General features: G+C 38.2%; 1 protein-coding gene across 1 annotated transcript in view; it reads left to right on the forward strand.

The window, feature by feature from the left end:
• Pnpla8 (patatin like phospholipase domain containing 8) overlaps positions 1 to 18329 on the forward strand; it is a 62294-nt gene that overhangs the window by 36871 nt on the left and 7094 nt on the right. Inside the window, exons 7-8 of the mRNA XM_032907691.1 lie at positions 7629 to 7686; positions 13753 to 13947. Coding sequence (XP_032763582.1) covers positions 7629 to 7686; positions 13753 to 13947 — 253 coding nt within the window. The remainder of the gene's footprint in view (positions 1 to 7628; positions 7687 to 13752; positions 13948 to 18329) is intronic.

Genomic DNA, 18329 nt, shown 5'->3' on the forward strand with positions numbered 1-18329 from the left:
GACTGGTGTGAGGTGAAATCTCAGGGTTGTTTTGATTTGCATTTCCCTGATGACTAAAGATGTTGAACATTTCTTTAGGTGTTTCTCAGCCATTCGGCATTCCTCAGCTGTGAATTCTTTGTTTAGCTCTGAACCCCATTTTTTTAATAGGGTTATTTGTCTCCCCTCTTGGTCTAACTTTTTGAGTTCTTTGTATATTTTGGATATAAGGCCTCTATCTGTTGTAGGATTGGTAAAGATCTTTTCCCAATCTGTTGGTTGCCGTTTGTCCTGACCACAGTGTCCTTTGCCTTACAGAAGCTTTGTAGTTTTATGAGATCCCATTTGTCGATTCTTGATCTTAGAGCATAAGCCATTGGTGTTTTGTTCAGGAAATTTTTTCCAGTGCCCATGTGTTCCAGATGCTTCCTAGTTTTTCTTCTATTAGTTTGAGTGTGTCTGGTTTGATGTGGAGGTCCTTGATCCACTTGGACTTAAGCTTTGTACAGGGTGATAAGCATGGATCGATCTGCATTCTTCTACATGTTGACCTCCAGTTGAACCAGCACCATTTGCTGAAAATGCTATCTTTTTTCCATTGGATGGATTTGGCTCCTTTGTCAAAAATCAAGTGACCATAGGTGTGTGGGTTCATTTCTGGGTCTTCAATTCTATTCCATTGGTCTATCTGTCTGTCTCTGTACCAATACCATGCAGTTTTTATCACAATTGCTCTGTAATACTGCTTGAGTTCAGGATTAGCGATTCCCCCAAAGTCCTTTTATTGTTGAGCATAGTTTTAGCTATCCTGGGTTTTTGTTATTCCAGATGAATTTGCAAATTGTTCTGTCTAACTCTTTGAAGAATTGGATTGGTATTTTGATGGGGATTGCATTGAATCTGTAGATCGCTTTTTGGCAGAATGGCCATTTTTACTATATTAATCCTGCCAATCCATGAGCATGGGAGATCTTTCCATCTTCTGAGTCTTCTTCAATTTCTTTCTTCAGAGTCTTGAAGTTCTTGTTGTACAAATCTTTTTACTTGCTTGGTTAAAGTCACACCGAGGTACTTTATATTATTTGGGTCTATTATGAAGGTGTCGTTTCTAATTTCTTTCTCGGCTTTTCTCTTTTGTGTAGAGGAAGGCTACTGATTTATTTGAGTTAATTTTATACCCAGCCACTTTGCTGAAGTTGTTTATCAGCTTTTAACAAGTAGTTCTCTGGTGGAACTTTTGGGATCACTTAAATATACTATCATATCATCTGCAAATAGTGATATTTTGACTTCTTCTTTTCGATCTGTATCCCTTGACCTCCTTTTTGTTGTCTGATTGCTCTGGCTAGAACTTCAAGAACTATATTGAATAAGTAGGGAGAGAGTGGGCAGCCTTGTCTAGTCCCTGATTTTAGTGGGATTGCTTCAAGTTTCTCTCCATTTAGTTTAATGTTAGCCACTGGTTTGCTGTATATGGCTTTTACTATGTTTAGGTATGGGCCTTGGATTCCTATTCTTTCCAGGACTTTTATCATGAAGGGGTGTTGAATTTTGTCAAATGCTTTCTCAGCATCTAATGAAATGATCATGTGGTTTTGTTCTTTCAGTTTGTTTATATAATGGATCACGTTGATGGTTTTCCGAATATTAAACCATCCCTGCATGCCTGGGATGAAGCCTACTTGATCATGGTGGATGATTGTTTTGATGTGCTCTTGGATTCGGTTTGCCAGAATTTTGTTGAGTATTTTTTCGTCGATGTTCATAAGGGAAATTGGTCTGAAGTTCTCTTTCTTTGTTGGGTCTTTGTGTGGTTTAGGTATAAGAGTAATTGTGGCTTCATAGAAGGAGTTCGGTAGTGCTCCATCTGTTTCAATTTTGTGGAATAGTTTGGATAATATTGGTATGAGGTCTTCTATGAAGGTCTGATAGAATTCTGCACTAAACCCGTCTGGACCTGGGCTCTTTTTGGTTGGGAGTCCTTTAATGACTGCTTCTATTTCCTTAGGAGTTATGGGGTTGTTTAACTGGTTTATCTGTTCCTGATTTAACTTCGGTACCTGGTATCTGTCTAGGAAATTGTCCATTTCCTGCAGATTTTCAAGTTTTGTTGAGTATAGGCTTTTATAGTATGATCTGATGATATTTTGAATTTCCTCTGAATCTGTAGTTATGTCTCCCTTTTCATTTCTGATTTTGTTAATTTGGACACACTCTCTGTGTCCTCTCGTTAGTCTGGCTAAGGGTTTATCTATCTTGTTGATTTTCTCAAAGAACCAACTTTTGGTTCTGTTGATTCTTTCTATGGTCCTTTTTGTTTCTACTTGGTTGATTTCGACTCTGAGTTTGATTATTTCCTGCCTTCTACTCCTCCTGGGTGTATTTGCTTCTTTTTGTTCTAGAGCTTTTAGGTGTGCTGTCAAGCTGCTGACATATGCTCTTTCCTGTTTCTTTCTGCAGGCACTCAGCGCTATGAGTTTTCCTCTTAGCACAGCTTTCATCGTGTCCCATAAGTTTGGGTATGTTGTACCTTCATTTTCATTAAATTCTAAAAAGTTTTTAATTTCTTTCTTTTATTTCTTCCTTGACCAGGTTATCATTGAGTAGAGCATTGTTCAATTTCCACGTATATGTGGGCATTCTTCCTTATTGTTATTGAAGACCAGCTTTGGGCGTGGTGGTCCGATAGCACGCATGGGATTATTTCTATCTTTCTGTACCTGTTGAGGCCGTTTTTTTGACCAATTATATGGTCAATTTTGGAGAAAGTACCATGAGGAGCTGAGAAGAAGGTATATCCTTTTGTATTAGGGTAGAAGGTTCTATAAATATCCGTTAAGTCCATTTGGCTCATGACTTCTCTTAGTCTGTCTACGTCTCTGTTTAATTTCTGTTTCCATGATCTGTCCATTGATGAGAGTGGGGTGTTGAAGTCTCCTACTATTATTGTGTGAGGTGCAATGTGTGTTTTGAGCTTTAGTAAGGTTTCTTTTACGTATGTAGGTGCCCTTGTATTTGGGGCATAGATATTTAGGATTGAGAGTTCATCTTGGTGGATTTTTCCTTTGATAAATATAAAGTGTCCTTCCTTATCTTTTTTGATGACTTTTAGTTGAAAATTGACTTTATTTGATATTAGAATGGCTACTCCAGCTTGCTTCTTCCGACCATTTGCCTGGAAAGTTGTTTTCAGCCTTTCACTCTGAGGTAGTGTCTGTCTTTGTCTCTGAGGTGTGTTTCCTGTAGGCAGCAGAATGCAGGGTCCTCGTTATGTATCCAGTTTGTTAATCTATGTCTTTTTATTGGGGAGTTGAGGCCATTGATGTTGAGAGATATTAAGGAATAGTGATTATTGCTTCCTGTTATATTCATACGTGGATGTGTTATGTTTGTGTGCTTTTCTTCTCTTTGTTTTGTTGCCAAAACGATTAGTTTCTTGCCTCTTCTTGGGTATAGCTTGCCTCCTTATGTTGGGCTTTACCATTTATTATCCTTTGTAGTGCTGGATTTGTAGAAAGATATTGTGTAAATTTGGTTTTGTCATGGAATATCTTGGTTTCTCCATCTATGTTAATTGAGAGTTTTGCAGGATACAGTAGCCTGGGCTGGCATTTGTGTTCTCTTAGGGTCTGTATGACATCAGTCCAGGATCTTCTGGCCTTCATAGTTTCTGGCGAAAAGTCTGGTGTGATTCTGATAGGTCTGCCTTTATATGTTACTTGACCTTTTTCCCTTACTGCTTTTTATATTCTTTCCTTATTTTGTGTGTTTGGTGTTTTGACTATTATGTGACGGGAGGTGTTTCTTTTCTGGTCGAATCTATTTGGAGTTCTGTAGGCTTCTTGTATGCCTATGGGTATCTCTTTTTTTAGGTTAGGGAAGTTTTCTTCTATGATTTTGTTGAAGATATGTACTGGTCCTTTGAGCTGGGAGTCTTCACTCTCTTCTATACCTATTATCCTTAGGTTTGATCTTCTCATTGAGTCCTGGATTTCCTGTATGTTTTGGACCAGTAGCTTTTTCCGCTTTACATTATCTTTGACAGTTGAGTCAATGATTTCTATGGAATCTTCTGCTCCTGAGATTCTCTCTTCCATCTCTTGTATTCTGTTGGTAAAGCTTTGTATCTACAGCTCCTTGTCTCTTCTTTTGGTTTTCTATATCCAGGGTTGTTTCCATGTGTTCTTTCTTGATTGCTTCTATTTCCATTTTTAATTCCTTCCACTGTTTGATTGTGTTTTCCTTTAATTCTTTCAGGGATTTTTGTGTCTCCTCTGTATGGGCTTCTACTTGTTTATTTATGTTTTCCTGGAATTCTTTCATGCATTTTTGTGATTCCTCTCTGTAGGCTTCTACTTGTTCTCTAAGGGAGTTCATCATGTCTTTCTTGAAGTTCTCCAGCATCATGATCAAATATGATTTTGAATCTAGATCTTGCTTTTCTGGTGTGTTTGGATATTCCATGTTTGTTTTGATGGGAGAATTGGGCTCCGATGGTGCCATGTAGTCTTGGTTTCTGTTGCTTGGGTTCCTGCGCTTGCCTCTAGCCATCAAATTATCTCTAGTGTTACTTTGTTCTGCTATTTCTGACAGTGGCTAAACTGTCCTATAGGCCTGTGTGTCAGGAGTGCTGTAGACCTGTTTTCCTCTCTTTCAGTCAGTTATGGAGACAGAGTGTTCTGCTTTCGGGCGTGTAGTTTTTCCTTTCTACGGGTCTTCAGCTGTTCCTGTGGACCTGTGCCTTGAGTTCACCAGGCAAGTCACTTGCAGCAGATAAGTTAGTCTTACCTGTGGCCCCGAGGCTCGAGTTCGCTCAGGGGTTCTGCCCACGGGCTCTCCAAGGTGGCAGCGACCGGGAAGATCTCGCCGCCTCTTCCGGGAGCCTCCGTGCACCAGGGTTCCAGATGGCCTCGGTGTTTTCCTCAGGTCTGTTTCCTTCAGGATCCGGCGGTGTCTCAGGCAGGGCTCCTGCTGCTCCTGGGCCCTCCCCCGCAGGAACCCAGAGGCCTTGTACAGTTTCCTCTTGGGTCAGGGATGTGGGCAGGGGTGGGCAGTGTTGGTGGTCTCTTCCGCTCTGCAGCCTCAGGAGTGCCCACCCGACCAGGCAGTAAGGTATCTCTCCCACGGGTTCTGGGAGCAGAGAGCTGCTGCGGGCCGGGGACCAAGGTAATTCTTATATCAGAAAACATTCATTGGGGCTGGCTTACAGTTTCAGAGGTTCAGTCCAGTATCATCATGGCAGGAGATATGGCAGACTGCAGGCACACATGGTGCTGGAGGAGCTGAGAGTTGTACATTTTAATCTGAAAAGCAGCCTCTGTCTCTTTCGGGCAGCTGGAGGAGGCTCTGGATTATACTGGCCAGACTAGAGCATATATTTGAGACCTCAAAGCCCCACCTCCACAGTGACACACTTCTTCCAATAAGGCTTTGACTCTTAATAGTGCATATTTACACCTTCACATGAATATACTATGGCATATATGTGGAGGCCAGAGGACAGCTTTGTGGAGTCAGTTCTCTTCTACCTCTTCATGTAGTCTAGGGATTGAAGGCAGAGTGCCAGACTTGTGAAACGAGTGCCTTTAGCCACTGAGCCATCTTTCCAGCCCTAATTATTTTTGGAGACAGGGTCTTTCACAAAACCTGAAGGTCATCAATTTGCCCTCACTGACAGTAAGCAAGCCCCAAGGATCCACCTGCGCCACTTCCCCAGTGCTAGAATTACAGGTCCACACCAACACCGTGTCATGGGTACTGGGGACCTGAATTTAGGTCTTCATGCTTGTGGGAAAGAATTTCACAGGTGGAGTCCTCTTGTTAGCTCTTGGTAATTGCCTTTTTCTTTTAAAAAAATATATATATATATATATAAGTCATATTGTACTTAGATTATCTTTGTATACCATTGTTTTTCTTTGATGTCTTATAGTCTATTCTCAAGTTATTAATCTGAAATAGCCTGTAATATTAAAATTTATTTTCAGAATAAAAGTAATACTAGGATATTGTGATAAAATCAAAACTAGAAGTGGAAAGTAGAAATTTAAATCGTCCCAAATTTATTATTGGAAGCTGTGTAACCTGTAATATATTTAGTTTTTTTTTTTTTTTCTTGATTAAATTTGTGTTTGTGTGGATTGTGGATGAATGTTTGTATGGGGGCTGTGCATGTGTGGGTACATACACACGCGTGTGCAAGTGCAAATGCAGCTTCCAGTGTCTTGCTCAGGCACCTTCCACCGTTTGCCTGAGACGTCATTATTACGGATCCTGTCATTAGGTCAGAGTTAGCCAAGTAGACTAGGCTGAGTGGCCGTGAAACTCCAGGGATCTACCTGTCTCTGCCTCTCTCATCTCGCATTGCCCAATTTACAAGCACATGCTCAGCTTTCTGAGCACTCCAGGCCTCATGCTTCACACGCGAGACATCTCCTTAGCACGTTGTTTTTCTCATATATTTTATACAGCTGAAATTATTTTATACTTGTAAATTTGTATTCTTTCCCTTGTTTTCAAAATTTTTAAAACTAGTAGCACTTTCGCAAGATTTTACTACATTCCAGAGTGGGATGGTATCATATTTTCTTAAGAATTTCTACCTAGGATATTTATGAACACATAAAATTTATATTTTTCTCCCTTTTCTGATTAGGATTAGCTATAGCCGAAAACTTTAAACTTCTTTTTGGTTTCATATATTTCCTATTAGAAAAGGACACTTAAGTCTTATTTTTGTAGTTTAGAAATGGACATGGACATCTCAAATGTCAACTTAAATCTGCTGATATCTTTAAAGGAAAATCCTAGACATAAAACTCTGTCAGAATTGTTACGCCTATTTTGAAAGTTTTGAGAATAAAAGAGCACATGAATTTGGGAGGGGAAAGTGGTGGTGGGGAGAGGGAAGGACTTGGAGGACAAAGAATTGAGGTAGATTTGGTCCAAACACATTAACACATGTGTGAAATTCTTAAATAGTAAGTCTTGAGATATATGTGTATATAGCTGAATTGTTCTTAAAAATAGGATCCTGGTTTACTCATCTTCGAGCACCAACTGTTTTAATTCTATTTTACAAAACAAAATTTAATTTTAAAAATATGTACGTTTGAGAGATTTTTAGTGACCATCAGCCTTTTAAATATTTTTATTACATTCTTTTTGTGAATTTTATGGATATGATCTTTGCTCATTTTCATATTAGGGCAGTGCTATTATATTGGGAATATATTAACCATATATTGAAAAGTATATTCAGTTGTTTTTACATTTATTATTGTGTGTGTATATCTCTGTGTGGATATTTGTACAACACCGTTCTTTCTACCATGTGGGTTCCTACAAATGAACTCATATCCTGAGACTTGACAGCAAGCATGCTTATATTGAGCCATCTAATGGGTCCAGAATACATTTTTAAAGAACATTATTTATTCCTGTCTTCTCTTTAATGTAATTTTTAAAGGAGGAATATGTCCTAGTTTGCTTTTTATTGCTATGATAAAGCAGCCTGAACAAAAGTATCTTTGGAAAGTGTTGATTTGGCTTACACATCCCAATTACAAAGCTGTAGGCAAGGATATAGTCCTTGATTGTTAAGAGATGAGGTAGTTTTGCTGTAACTCATATGTTCTTGTTTACTAAAGGGATAAAGTTGGATCTGCACTAATGATTGAAACAGCAAGAGACCCCTTATGTCCTAAGGTGAGTGAAGTCTCCTAGTCAGAGCGTCACAGAGTCTGGAAAGAAACATGTACTGTGAGAAATATTCTTGGGAACTTCTTGTAATAGATGTTATTGATTTCTTATCTATTAGGTCATTCTATTAAAATATAGGATATAATTATTAGATTGTTTCTGAATGTAGGAAAAGTAATGAAAGTTTAAAAAATGAATTGGGACTGAAAATATAGAATATTTTAATCATAATTATTTTAACAAAATCTAGTGATTTAAGGAAAATTAAAATATTTTCTATTTTAAATTTTTAAAGAGAAGTTTTATATAATATGTAAAATCAACAGGATTATATTAATGTATAAATGAAATCCTAATTTTTAAAAATTGAATCATTTATGTATGCCTCTATGTAGTTCATTCATTTGTTTGAAACCACACAATCTGAAGTTGTTTTAGCTTGCTTTTAACAATAGCTATTTGCCTAAGGATTGTAATTAATGTCCCTAGAAATCCCACAGGGCTTGTGTTTACTCTTGAATGGCAAGCTATAAGGATGCAAAATCAAGACAGCACTCCCTCTGCTGGGCTGTATAACTTCATCACTCTTATGCTTCCATTTTTGTGAATGCTGTATGCCTTTGTGGCAGCACTGAATTTGTGCATAATAATGCTGTGACTTTACTAGAATCACAATGCTTTCAAAGTATATAGAAACGATGATTTTGTAAGTATATTGTATTTGTTAATCTTTAGTGGTTTTGTTTCTGATAATACTGTATTAGTTATTACTGTAATAGTAAAGTAAGCTAGTCACTTACATGGGGCCACAGGGCTGTGAACTATCTACTTGATGTGATTATTAAGTAAATAGTCTCACAAATGAAGTAGTCCTGAAATGGATGGTGTGGAACATCATAGCAGTTCTCTGAAAGCATACATTTCAAGGGATGGAAGGAAGGCTACTTTGTGAGACCTCATTGTGAAGGCTAGTAAGTAGGAGCCTTCCTGGCAAAAGGACAAAGAGAGTGGTCTATGCAGGGCTCAAAGAGAATTCCAGGAACTGTAAGCTTTCCCGAAGACTAGGGCCCAAGGATCTGAGGGCAGCATGTGGGATGAGACTGAACAGTAGGCAGATTAGATCACACACTGCTCTTGAAGGCCATAACAAAGAGATGACTTCATTCCTTGGGAGAGGACTCTAGGATGTGCCCGACCTACCCCTCTTGTTTGTTCTTCTGGATTACTGGGCCTCTGTTTTTGTTTGAATACTTGCTTCCAAATTATGGGAAATTGTAACTTTGGTTAAAAGAAAGATGGCAATGGGAAAACTTGAGCCATTTGCAAAGTTTTTTTTGTTGTAATAGAGTAGGCTATTACAACAAAATCCACCCATAGGAATCCTGATCTTCTTTTCTCTGTATCTCAGTTATAGAAAGACCCTCTGAATTTTAGTGGATGACCAGCTGGTATCCATAGCTGATAAGAGTCATGAATTCCAGAAACCTAGGATAGGACCTTTGTTTATTAAATGACAAAGCAAACAGGGCCCTGGCTGGGTTTAACACAGGAAAACTTGACTACAGTTTTCCTTCCCTCTGTTCCCTCTTCCTTTCCATCTCCCCTTCCCTTCAGATCCACTCCCTTTCTGTCTCATTAAAAAGAACAGGCCTCTAAGAGAAAACAGCCAGGCATAACAAAATAAAATATAGTAAGACAAAGCAAAGTCCATCGCATTGAGGTGAACAAAGCATCCCAACAGAAGGAAAAGTGCCCCAAGAGTAGGCATAGACTCACTTGTTCAAGAACTTAAAAGGAGTCCCATGAACAAAACCAAACTGAAAGCTGTAATGCATATGCAGAAGACCTAATGCAGACCTCTGCAGGACCTGTGCTTGTCGCTTCAGCCTCTGTGTTTATCTAAGCCTTGCTCAGTTGATTCAAAAGCCTTGTTCTTCTAGTACGCTCCAGCCCCTCTGGATCTTGTACTTTTCCACCCCAGTTTGCTGCTCTAGTTGGTGATAAGACCTGGGAAAATGGAGCCAGTAAATGAGACAGACTAAAGTCTCACTCAAGAGCCAACCTGAGTTCAAGCCGCATGTGAAAACATGTTTTCCCATACAGTCATATAAACGAATAATGAATAGCCAGTTGAAAGGAGTAATCTGAAATAAACTATCATATCCACTACAGCCGGGAGGAACACGTTCCAAGAACAGCCCATCTTATGGAGGAACAAAGATTACAAGACTTTTGTCTTGTTTACTTAGTTTACTTACAAGGTCTCAGAAATCCTCTCACACAGCTTCATTTGTGGACTGTGTTCCAGTGTGTCTCCTCTTTTGAGGAGTTCCCTGAACTCTAAGGGGTTTTGATGGAAACATTCCATTTAGAATTGTGTGTTCCTAGGCCTCTCACTCTCTACATAATGACTGGCTATGGGTCTTCTGTCTCCTGCAGGAGGATGCCTCTCTCCTGAAGACTGAGTAAGGCATTGATCTCTGAGTATAGCAAAATACCATTAGGATTATTTTATTGATACTTTTTTCTTTTATACCAGAAGTGTTTTCTTTTACCCTAGGTTTTTGGGCTATCTAGTCTCAGGTTCTTGGTCACCCAAGCAGTATGGGATATGGGTTCTGTCTTGTGGAGTGGTCCTGAAGTCAAATCAGACATTTGCTCTGCTGCTCCCACGAGTTCTGTGCCACCATTACCACAGCGTATCTTTCAGGGAGAACAGATTATAAGTCAAAGGCTTTGTAGCTAGCTTTGTGTTTATGTTTCTTTTGGAAGCCAGTAGAATAACTGTACAAAGACATGAAAATGTAAGGCCGAAGGCTCCATATAGGCACCAGCTCAATTGCTCCATGGTCAGTGAGTTGTGTCGATGCTGTCCTCAGCAGTGTCAGTGGCTGTCGGTTGTGGAGAGCAACCCATTATTTTAGCAACAGCCTTGGTTTGCTTGGGGATTTCTTTTTTTCTTTTCTTTTTTTCAGAGCTGGGGACTGAACCCAGGGCCTTGTGCTTGCTAGGCATGCGCCCTACCACTGAGCTAAATCCCCAACTCATTGCTTGGGGATTTCAATGGGACCCTCTTGGCCAACAGCTCAATTGAATATAACCTAGTCCTGTTACTGAAAGCCTTGTTGGTGACAAGAGATTGCCAGTTGGGAGTCTCTATCCTCCATTACTGGGAGACTTCATTAGGATTGCTTTGTGTGTTTTAGGAAGTTTCCACTGCACCGTTTCCATATCATCCCTCAAATGCCCCTCAACTCCATCTGTTTCTCTCCACATTCCCTCCTTCAACCCTATCTCCTCTCCTCCTTTCTTCCACCCCCTTCAGCCCCCTCAGTGCACCTGTAAAATCTGTTCTAGTTCCTCCTCCTAGGGAGACCCATCTGTTACCTCTTATTCCTTTCCTCTATATCCTCTTAGGGTTTGTAGAATATAGGTTGGTTATCATTTACTTAATGACTGATACCTACATACAAGTGAATACATACCATATATATCTTTCAGCATCTGGATTACCTCACTCAGGATGTTTTCTTCTAGTTCCATTCATTTGCCTGCAGGTCTCATTTTTTCTTTTTTTGAACAGTTGAGTAACATTCCATTGTGTAATATACCCTTTATCCATTCTTCTCTTTAGGGATACTTGGGTGGTTTCCAGGTTCTGGCTGTTATAATAGAGCAGCAGCAAACATGGTTGATGGGGTATCCTTGTGGTAGGATGAAACATCCTTTGGGTATATGTCCAAGAGTAGCAAAGCTGAATCTTGAGGTAGATTGAGCCTCAATTTTCTGAGGAATTGCCATATTGATTTCCATAGTGGCTGTACTTACTCGTCTGCACTCCCTCCTACCAGCAACAGAGTTTTCTCCTTATTCCACAGTTTTGCAAGCATGAGTGTCACTTGTGCTATTGACATTAGCCATTCTGGCAAATGTAAGATGGACTCTCAGAATAAAATATTTTCAAAGCAGATGAAAAAAAATTTTTGTAAATTACATCCAAAATACTGCATTTGTTGAACTTTAAGAATAAATTGCCAATAATTACATCAGTTATTGCCTTAGAAATGTGCACCTTTCTGAATCTTTTTTTTTTAATGGGATTTTTTTCTCCCCACCCAACCACCCACCCCTTCTAGCCTCCGATCCTGACATCCCCATACACTAGGGGTGTCTAGCCTTGGCAAGACCAAGGGCTTCTCCTCCCTTTGGTGCCTCTGCTACATATGCAGATGGAGCCATGGGTGTGTCCATGTGTGCTCTTTGGATTGTGGTTTAGTTCCTAGGAGCTCTGGTTGGTTGGTATTGTTCTTATGGGATTGCAAACCCCTTTAGCTCCTTCAATTCTATCTCTGACTCCTCCACTGGGGATCCTGTTCTCAGTTCAAAGGTTGGCTGCGAGCATTTGCCTCTGTATTTGTCGTACTCTGGCAGAGCCTCTCAGGAGACAGTTATATCAGGCTCCTGTTAGCATGCACCTCTTGACATCAACAATATTGTCTGGGTCTGATGGCTGTATGTATATGGGCTGGATCCCCAGGTGGGGCAGACTCTGAATGGCCATTCCTTCAATCTCTGCCCCACACTTTGTCTCCATATCTCCTCCTATGAATATTTTTGTTCCCCCTTCTAAGAAGGACTGAAGCATCCATACTTTGGTTGTCTTTCTTCTTGAGCTTCATGTGGTCTGTGGATTGTATCTTGGGTAATCTGAGCTTTTGTGCTAATATCCACTTATCAGTCAGTGCCTACCATCCATGTGTGGGGTTTTTTTTGGGGGGGGGTGATTGGATTACCTCACTCAGGATGATATTTTCTAGTTCCATCCATTTGCCTATGAATTTCATGAAGTCATTTTTTAAATAGCTGAGTAGTACTCATTGTGTAGATGTACCACATTTTCTGTATCCATTCCTCTGTTGAAAGACATCTGGTAAGGGGTTGGGGATTTGGCTCAGTGGTAGAGCGCTTACCTAGGAAGCGCAAGGTCCTGGGTTCGGTCCCCAGGCCGAAAAAAAAAAAAAAAAAAAAAAAAAAAAAAAGACATCTGGTTCTTTCCAGCTTCTGGCTATTATAAATAAGGCTGCTATGAACATAGTGGAGCACGTGTCTTTGTTATATGTTGGAGCATCTTTTGGGTATATGCCCAAGAGAGGTATAGCTGGGCCCTCAGGTAGTGCAATGTCCAATTTTCTGAGGAACCTCCATACTGATTTCCAGAATGGTTGTACCAGTCTGCAATCCCACCAACAATGGAGGAGTGTTCCTCTTTCTCCACATCCTCGCCAGCATTTGCTGTCACCTGAGTTTTTGATCTTAGCCATTCTCACTGGTGTGAGGTGGAATCTCAGGGTTGTTTTGATTTGCATTTCCCTTATGACTAAAGATGTTGAACATTTCTTTAGGTGTTTCTCAGCCATTCGGCATTCTTCAGCTGTGAATTCTTTGTTTAGCTCTGAACCCCATTTTTTAATAGGGTTATTTGTCTCCCTGCGGTCTAATTTTGTGAGTTCTTTATATATTTTGGATATTAACCCCTTTATTGGATGTAGGATTGGTAAAGATCTTTTCCCAATCTGTTGGTTGCTGTTTTGTCCTAGCGAGTGTCCTTTGCCCTACAGAAGCTTTGTAGTTTTATGAGGTCCCATTGGTCAATTCTTGATTCATGTATTCAAATGCATCTTGTATTATTGTTCTCATCTAGTATATCTCAAACTTGTGTCAAAGCTTATCCCATTTTATAATCTTTTATTCCTCCTGTAACACACATGTAGTTTTCCTTTAGTATTTTGGGTTAATGCATAGTTCTTGCTGATCTTGTCGATATATAACCAAATTGTATTCTACCGCCATGGCAGTTCTCACCTGTGACTGCCTCACTCAGGAGATTTAGGCAGCAGAATTGCACAAGGCCAAGGCCAGTACGGCTCATGTGATGAGTTTTAGGCCAAGTAGGACTGCAGAATGAGTTTCTTTGCATTTAAAGAATTAATAATAATAAATAGTATTCAGTTTTTAAAGAATCTAGATATTATGGTTAATAGTGATATTTTTGTTTACTTTTTAACTCTGTAGGTAGCTGCTGTAAGTACCATAGTAAACAGAGGACAAACACCAAAAGCTTTTGTGTTCAGAAACTATGGACATTTTCCTGGCACCAACTCTCACTATCTAGGAGGCTGTCAGTATAAAATGTGGCAGGCCATCAGAGCCTCATCAGCTGCTCCAGGCTATTTTGCAGAATATGCACTGGGGAATGATCTTCATCAGGTAAGTTGACCTGTGTGGATGTCTTTAAACTCTTAAGTGTTTCAATAAGCATTAAAGCAAAGAGGGTTATGTGGGAGGGTTTGAACTGAGGAATAGAAAGGAGGAAATGAAATAATTATATTAAAATATCAAAAAAACCAAAGATTTTTTTCAAAGACATTTTTTAAGTCAGAATGTACTTATTGTTACTAAATTTCACAAGGATCAACAGGGAATTCTTCATGTTTTCACTTAAGTCAAAAATTCCATAACTTAAGAAACTTGTTATTTGTTTGTTTAGGAAAACCTTTTCTGTTTTATATTGTGTGGTTGATAAATACAGTACATATTGATGGAAATTGGGATAGTGTGCCTGAACGTTATGCCAGTGTGATAAAAACTGATAAATTTTCTGGAGGTGTAGGTCATCTGTGTGACAGTTTTGAAGGGAAAATGTGGGGGCAAGGATGTCAGATAATAGCAAGCACTCACTAAGCTAGCTGTGTGCTCGGCAAGCTTCACATGCAATGGTTCATTTATTCCTTGTTGCTACTTGGGAGACAGACCTGTTTCCATTTACAAATAAGGAATTAGAGTCTTCAGAACTGTTAAGGATAGATCAGAAAATCACAGCTGCAGATGCAGTGTCTAGCCATTTTCTTTCAAATATATGAATTAAATGGAAAGTTGAATATTGTTAATTCTTTTTTTCTATATAGATTCATTTACTTAATTTTTTCTCTGTCGAGTTTTTTTTTTTGTTTTTTTTTTTTGGTTCTTTTTTTTTTTTTTTTTTTTTTTTTTTTTGAGCTGGGGACCCGAACCCAGGGCCTTGCGCTTCCTAGGCAAGCGCTCTACCACTGAGCTAAATCCCAACCCGAGTTTTTTATACTGTGAAAATCTGAGTTCATAACTTATACTAAATAATAAAAATAAGGTAGGTTGAAGCTTTTGAGCTAATATTTCAAAAATATGTATTTTTATAAATTCATGTGACTTCCCACTTAAAATTACTCTTAGTTGAAGGAATCGTGAATTCTTTCTTTTCAAATCATTGAAGTATTTATGTACTCTTTAATAGTTATGTGGGGGAAAGTCTAATATTTCCAAGTTTAATATTGCCAAGAACCTTTAGATAGCATTCAAAGCCTGTCTTAGTGTTTTACTGCTGTGAACAGACACCATGATCAAGGCAACTCTTATAAAGGGAACATTTAATTGGGGCAGCCTTACAGGTTCAAAAGTTCAGTCTGTTATCAAGTTGGAAACATGGCAACATCCAGGCAGGCATGGTGCAGGAGGAGCTGAGAGTTCTACATCTTCATTTGAAGGCTGCTAGCAGAATACTGGCTTCCAGGCAGCTAGGATGCCTCTTATAACCTACACCCACAGTGCCACACCTACTCCAACAGGGCCATACCTTCTAATCCTGCCACTCCCTGGGCAAGCATATACAAACTATCCCAAAGCCCATGCATAGATAGATCTGTATAAACTATTTGTCAGCTATATAAACTTGAAAACTAACCCACAGAGAATTTTAGTTTACATGTGTGAGAGAAAATTTGAATTATTTTTCTCAATTTTGCTTTACATTTTGACAAAATAGCATTGTAAAATGTTGGTTAATTATCCTACTTTTAGTTTTTAGAAGTAATAGAGTCTTTGTAGTTAGATTGAAACAGTTTTTTCTGATATAGATTGAAAATTTATTAACCAGATAACAATATTTATCTTATTATGTATGTTTCTGTTCTTATCAGTAAATTCTTTTATGTTATTATAATTGTGTCCCAAGTGAAAAATTATTTAATATTTAAAAATACCATGTTTATAAATTGTACCTTTTAATGTTGTCATGCTATAGACCTCCAGTAAAAAGTCAAATACACACAGACATTTTCTTTCTTGCCCATCACCCCCATCTCCGTAGGTAGCTAGAACTTAGAACTCCCTGATTATTTCAGGTTGGCCCTAATCTCACAATCCTCTTACCTAAGGCTTTTAGTTTTATATAAGGGAAGTATGTCTGTAGTGCTTTATTGGTTTCTTTTCTATTTTATAAAGACTAGAAGTATTTCTTTTCATTTTTGACCATTTTTATACTGATGACTGTAATCTCTAAATTTATTTTGAGCTACTGATAATATTTTATGTAAAGGATACAACTACATGGAATAAGTAATGTACTGTAATGGAACCAGTGGATTCCAGGAACAGTGACACATTTATTTTAAAAAGAATATTCAAATGGAGTCTATAATTTTAGACTTAAGTACATACCTTTTTTACAGTGTGTTTTTGTAAATCTTGAGGAAAAAATGAGATAGTTTTTCCCCCTTAAAAATAATATTTTATTCTAAAATATAAATGATCTTGATTGCTTAACAATGGAAGTAAAGTTGTTGTCTGTCTCTTTCTCACCCTTTTGAAAGCAAAAGATAACATTAAAATAGAGCATTTTCATAACCTTGTCATACTAAATTCTTTAAATTTATATTATTTTTAATCTCATTTTAAAAATACATTTTAACTGCCATGTGTACAGGTATCTCATTTTAGTTATGGAACAGGATTTAGGAAGAAAAAAATCTTAATTGAGAAAGGGCCTCCCTAGGACTGGCCTGTAGGAAAGTCTATAGAGCATTTTCTTGATTGATGTTTCACCAATCATCAAGCTGCAAAGGGTAAGGTAAATTTCCCTTTCCTCCCCATGTTAATATTGGTCATTATAGCAAAATAATGACAGAACTAAAGCTGGGATTCTTTCTCAATAGCTTCAGTCACTTCCCCTTTGTCAGAAACTAGCATAGTACTTTTCTTGAACTAATACTTTTCACACAGAATCATTCTGTCTCATTTTTTTCATCTCTATTTCTAAAATTAAGTTGTTAACTTTCCATCTTTGCTAAAAAGAATCCAATACATCATTGTATTAGTAAGGGTTCTCTACAATTAACAGAACTTACAGAATTAATTTCTTTTTCATGGATCCCAATAAAAGGCATAGATAGCTAAATGTGGCCTAGTAATTCAGACTACAGCATAAATATTTATAGACTGAGTTGATAAAGTCACTAATAAGATAGTTAAATAATACAGATGTGCTTCTTTCTTTACAAAGAACTTTTCATTTGAGTTGTCTATAGAATGAATAGTCAATTAGGTAGAAGAAAATGGGGAGTGCTTACAATGTGGATAAAAATGTTTTTGGAAATGTTACAAATAAAAGTTTCAAGTTTAAAGGTAGTTAATGCTGTTGAATTATAACCTTCAAATGAGTTATTCCCTTTAAAATTTGCCTATATTTAATTTATTACAAAAGAAAAGGCCCCTCAAATTAAAAAACCAAACTCAAGAAAGGGTTTAACCAGGGAGAGATAGCTCAGTGCTTAAGAGTAAGTACTGCTCTTCCAGAGGACATGAGTTTGATTGTCAGCAACCAAATCAGAAAGTTCACAACCACCTGTAATTCCAGTCCTAGGGAAATCTGATACCTCTGGCCTCCATGGACACCTGAGTGCGCATAGACACATAATTAAAAACAGTAAAAGTAAGGCATTAAAAAGAAACTAAGAAAGAAGTAGCCATGCCATCTCAGAAGGTAGGGTAGGAAGATCATGAGTGCAAGGAGAGCCTAAGTTCTGCATACTGAGATCCAGTCATAAAACAAACAAACAAACTAACTAACTAACTAACTAAATAAATAAATAAATAAATAAATAAATAATTGGGGGGTTTTTGGAATAAGAAAATTAGAAAGCTGAGATGTGGGGCATTGGCGTTCATTCATTAGCGGCATACCACATTTGTCATATCAGAGGGAAATAGCATTTTCAGAAGATGAGGTTACACTGTGAATTTAAACCATGAATATTTTTCTTGGAGCATGTTGAAACAGCTTAAGGTATGTAGAGGAAGAGAAGAGGACTGTTATCAGTGGCAAGAAAGAACAGAGAGCTCTGCCAGTAGGACAGGTATGGTGCACTAAGATTATAGTGACAGGTAGAGAACAAAAGGATTCTTTGAGGAAAGGGAGCTTAGCAGAAAAGTTCTCCCACCTATAGTGAGCCAATACACCAGGTAAAGGCTTCCCTATAAGCCTTTTAATCCACAGGAGTATACAGATGGTTATTTAGGCTCTTGATAAATGAGCTCAATTAATGGACTTGGTAGTTGTCAATCCCTCCTTTGCTATACACAATACTTTCTCACGTGCAGGGTTCAAACCCAGAACCTCAAGCATGCTAGGTAAGTGCTCTCACATCTTTAACTTGTACTTTGACTTTAATTAGGATTTTGCTATTTATTTATTCTTTGCCATGCTACTCTGACTTTAGGAATGATAAGCATTAAACTAAATCACTAAGAAATATACCAAAAATTCAGGCTGTTAACTCTAT

This window comes from Rattus rattus, chromosome 7 (genome assembly GCF_011064425.1).
Source record: "Rattus rattus isolate New Zealand chromosome 7, Rrattus_CSIRO_v1, whole genome shotgun sequence".
Classification (NCBI taxonomy): Eukaryota; Metazoa; Chordata; class Mammalia; order Rodentia; family Muridae; genus Rattus; species Rattus rattus.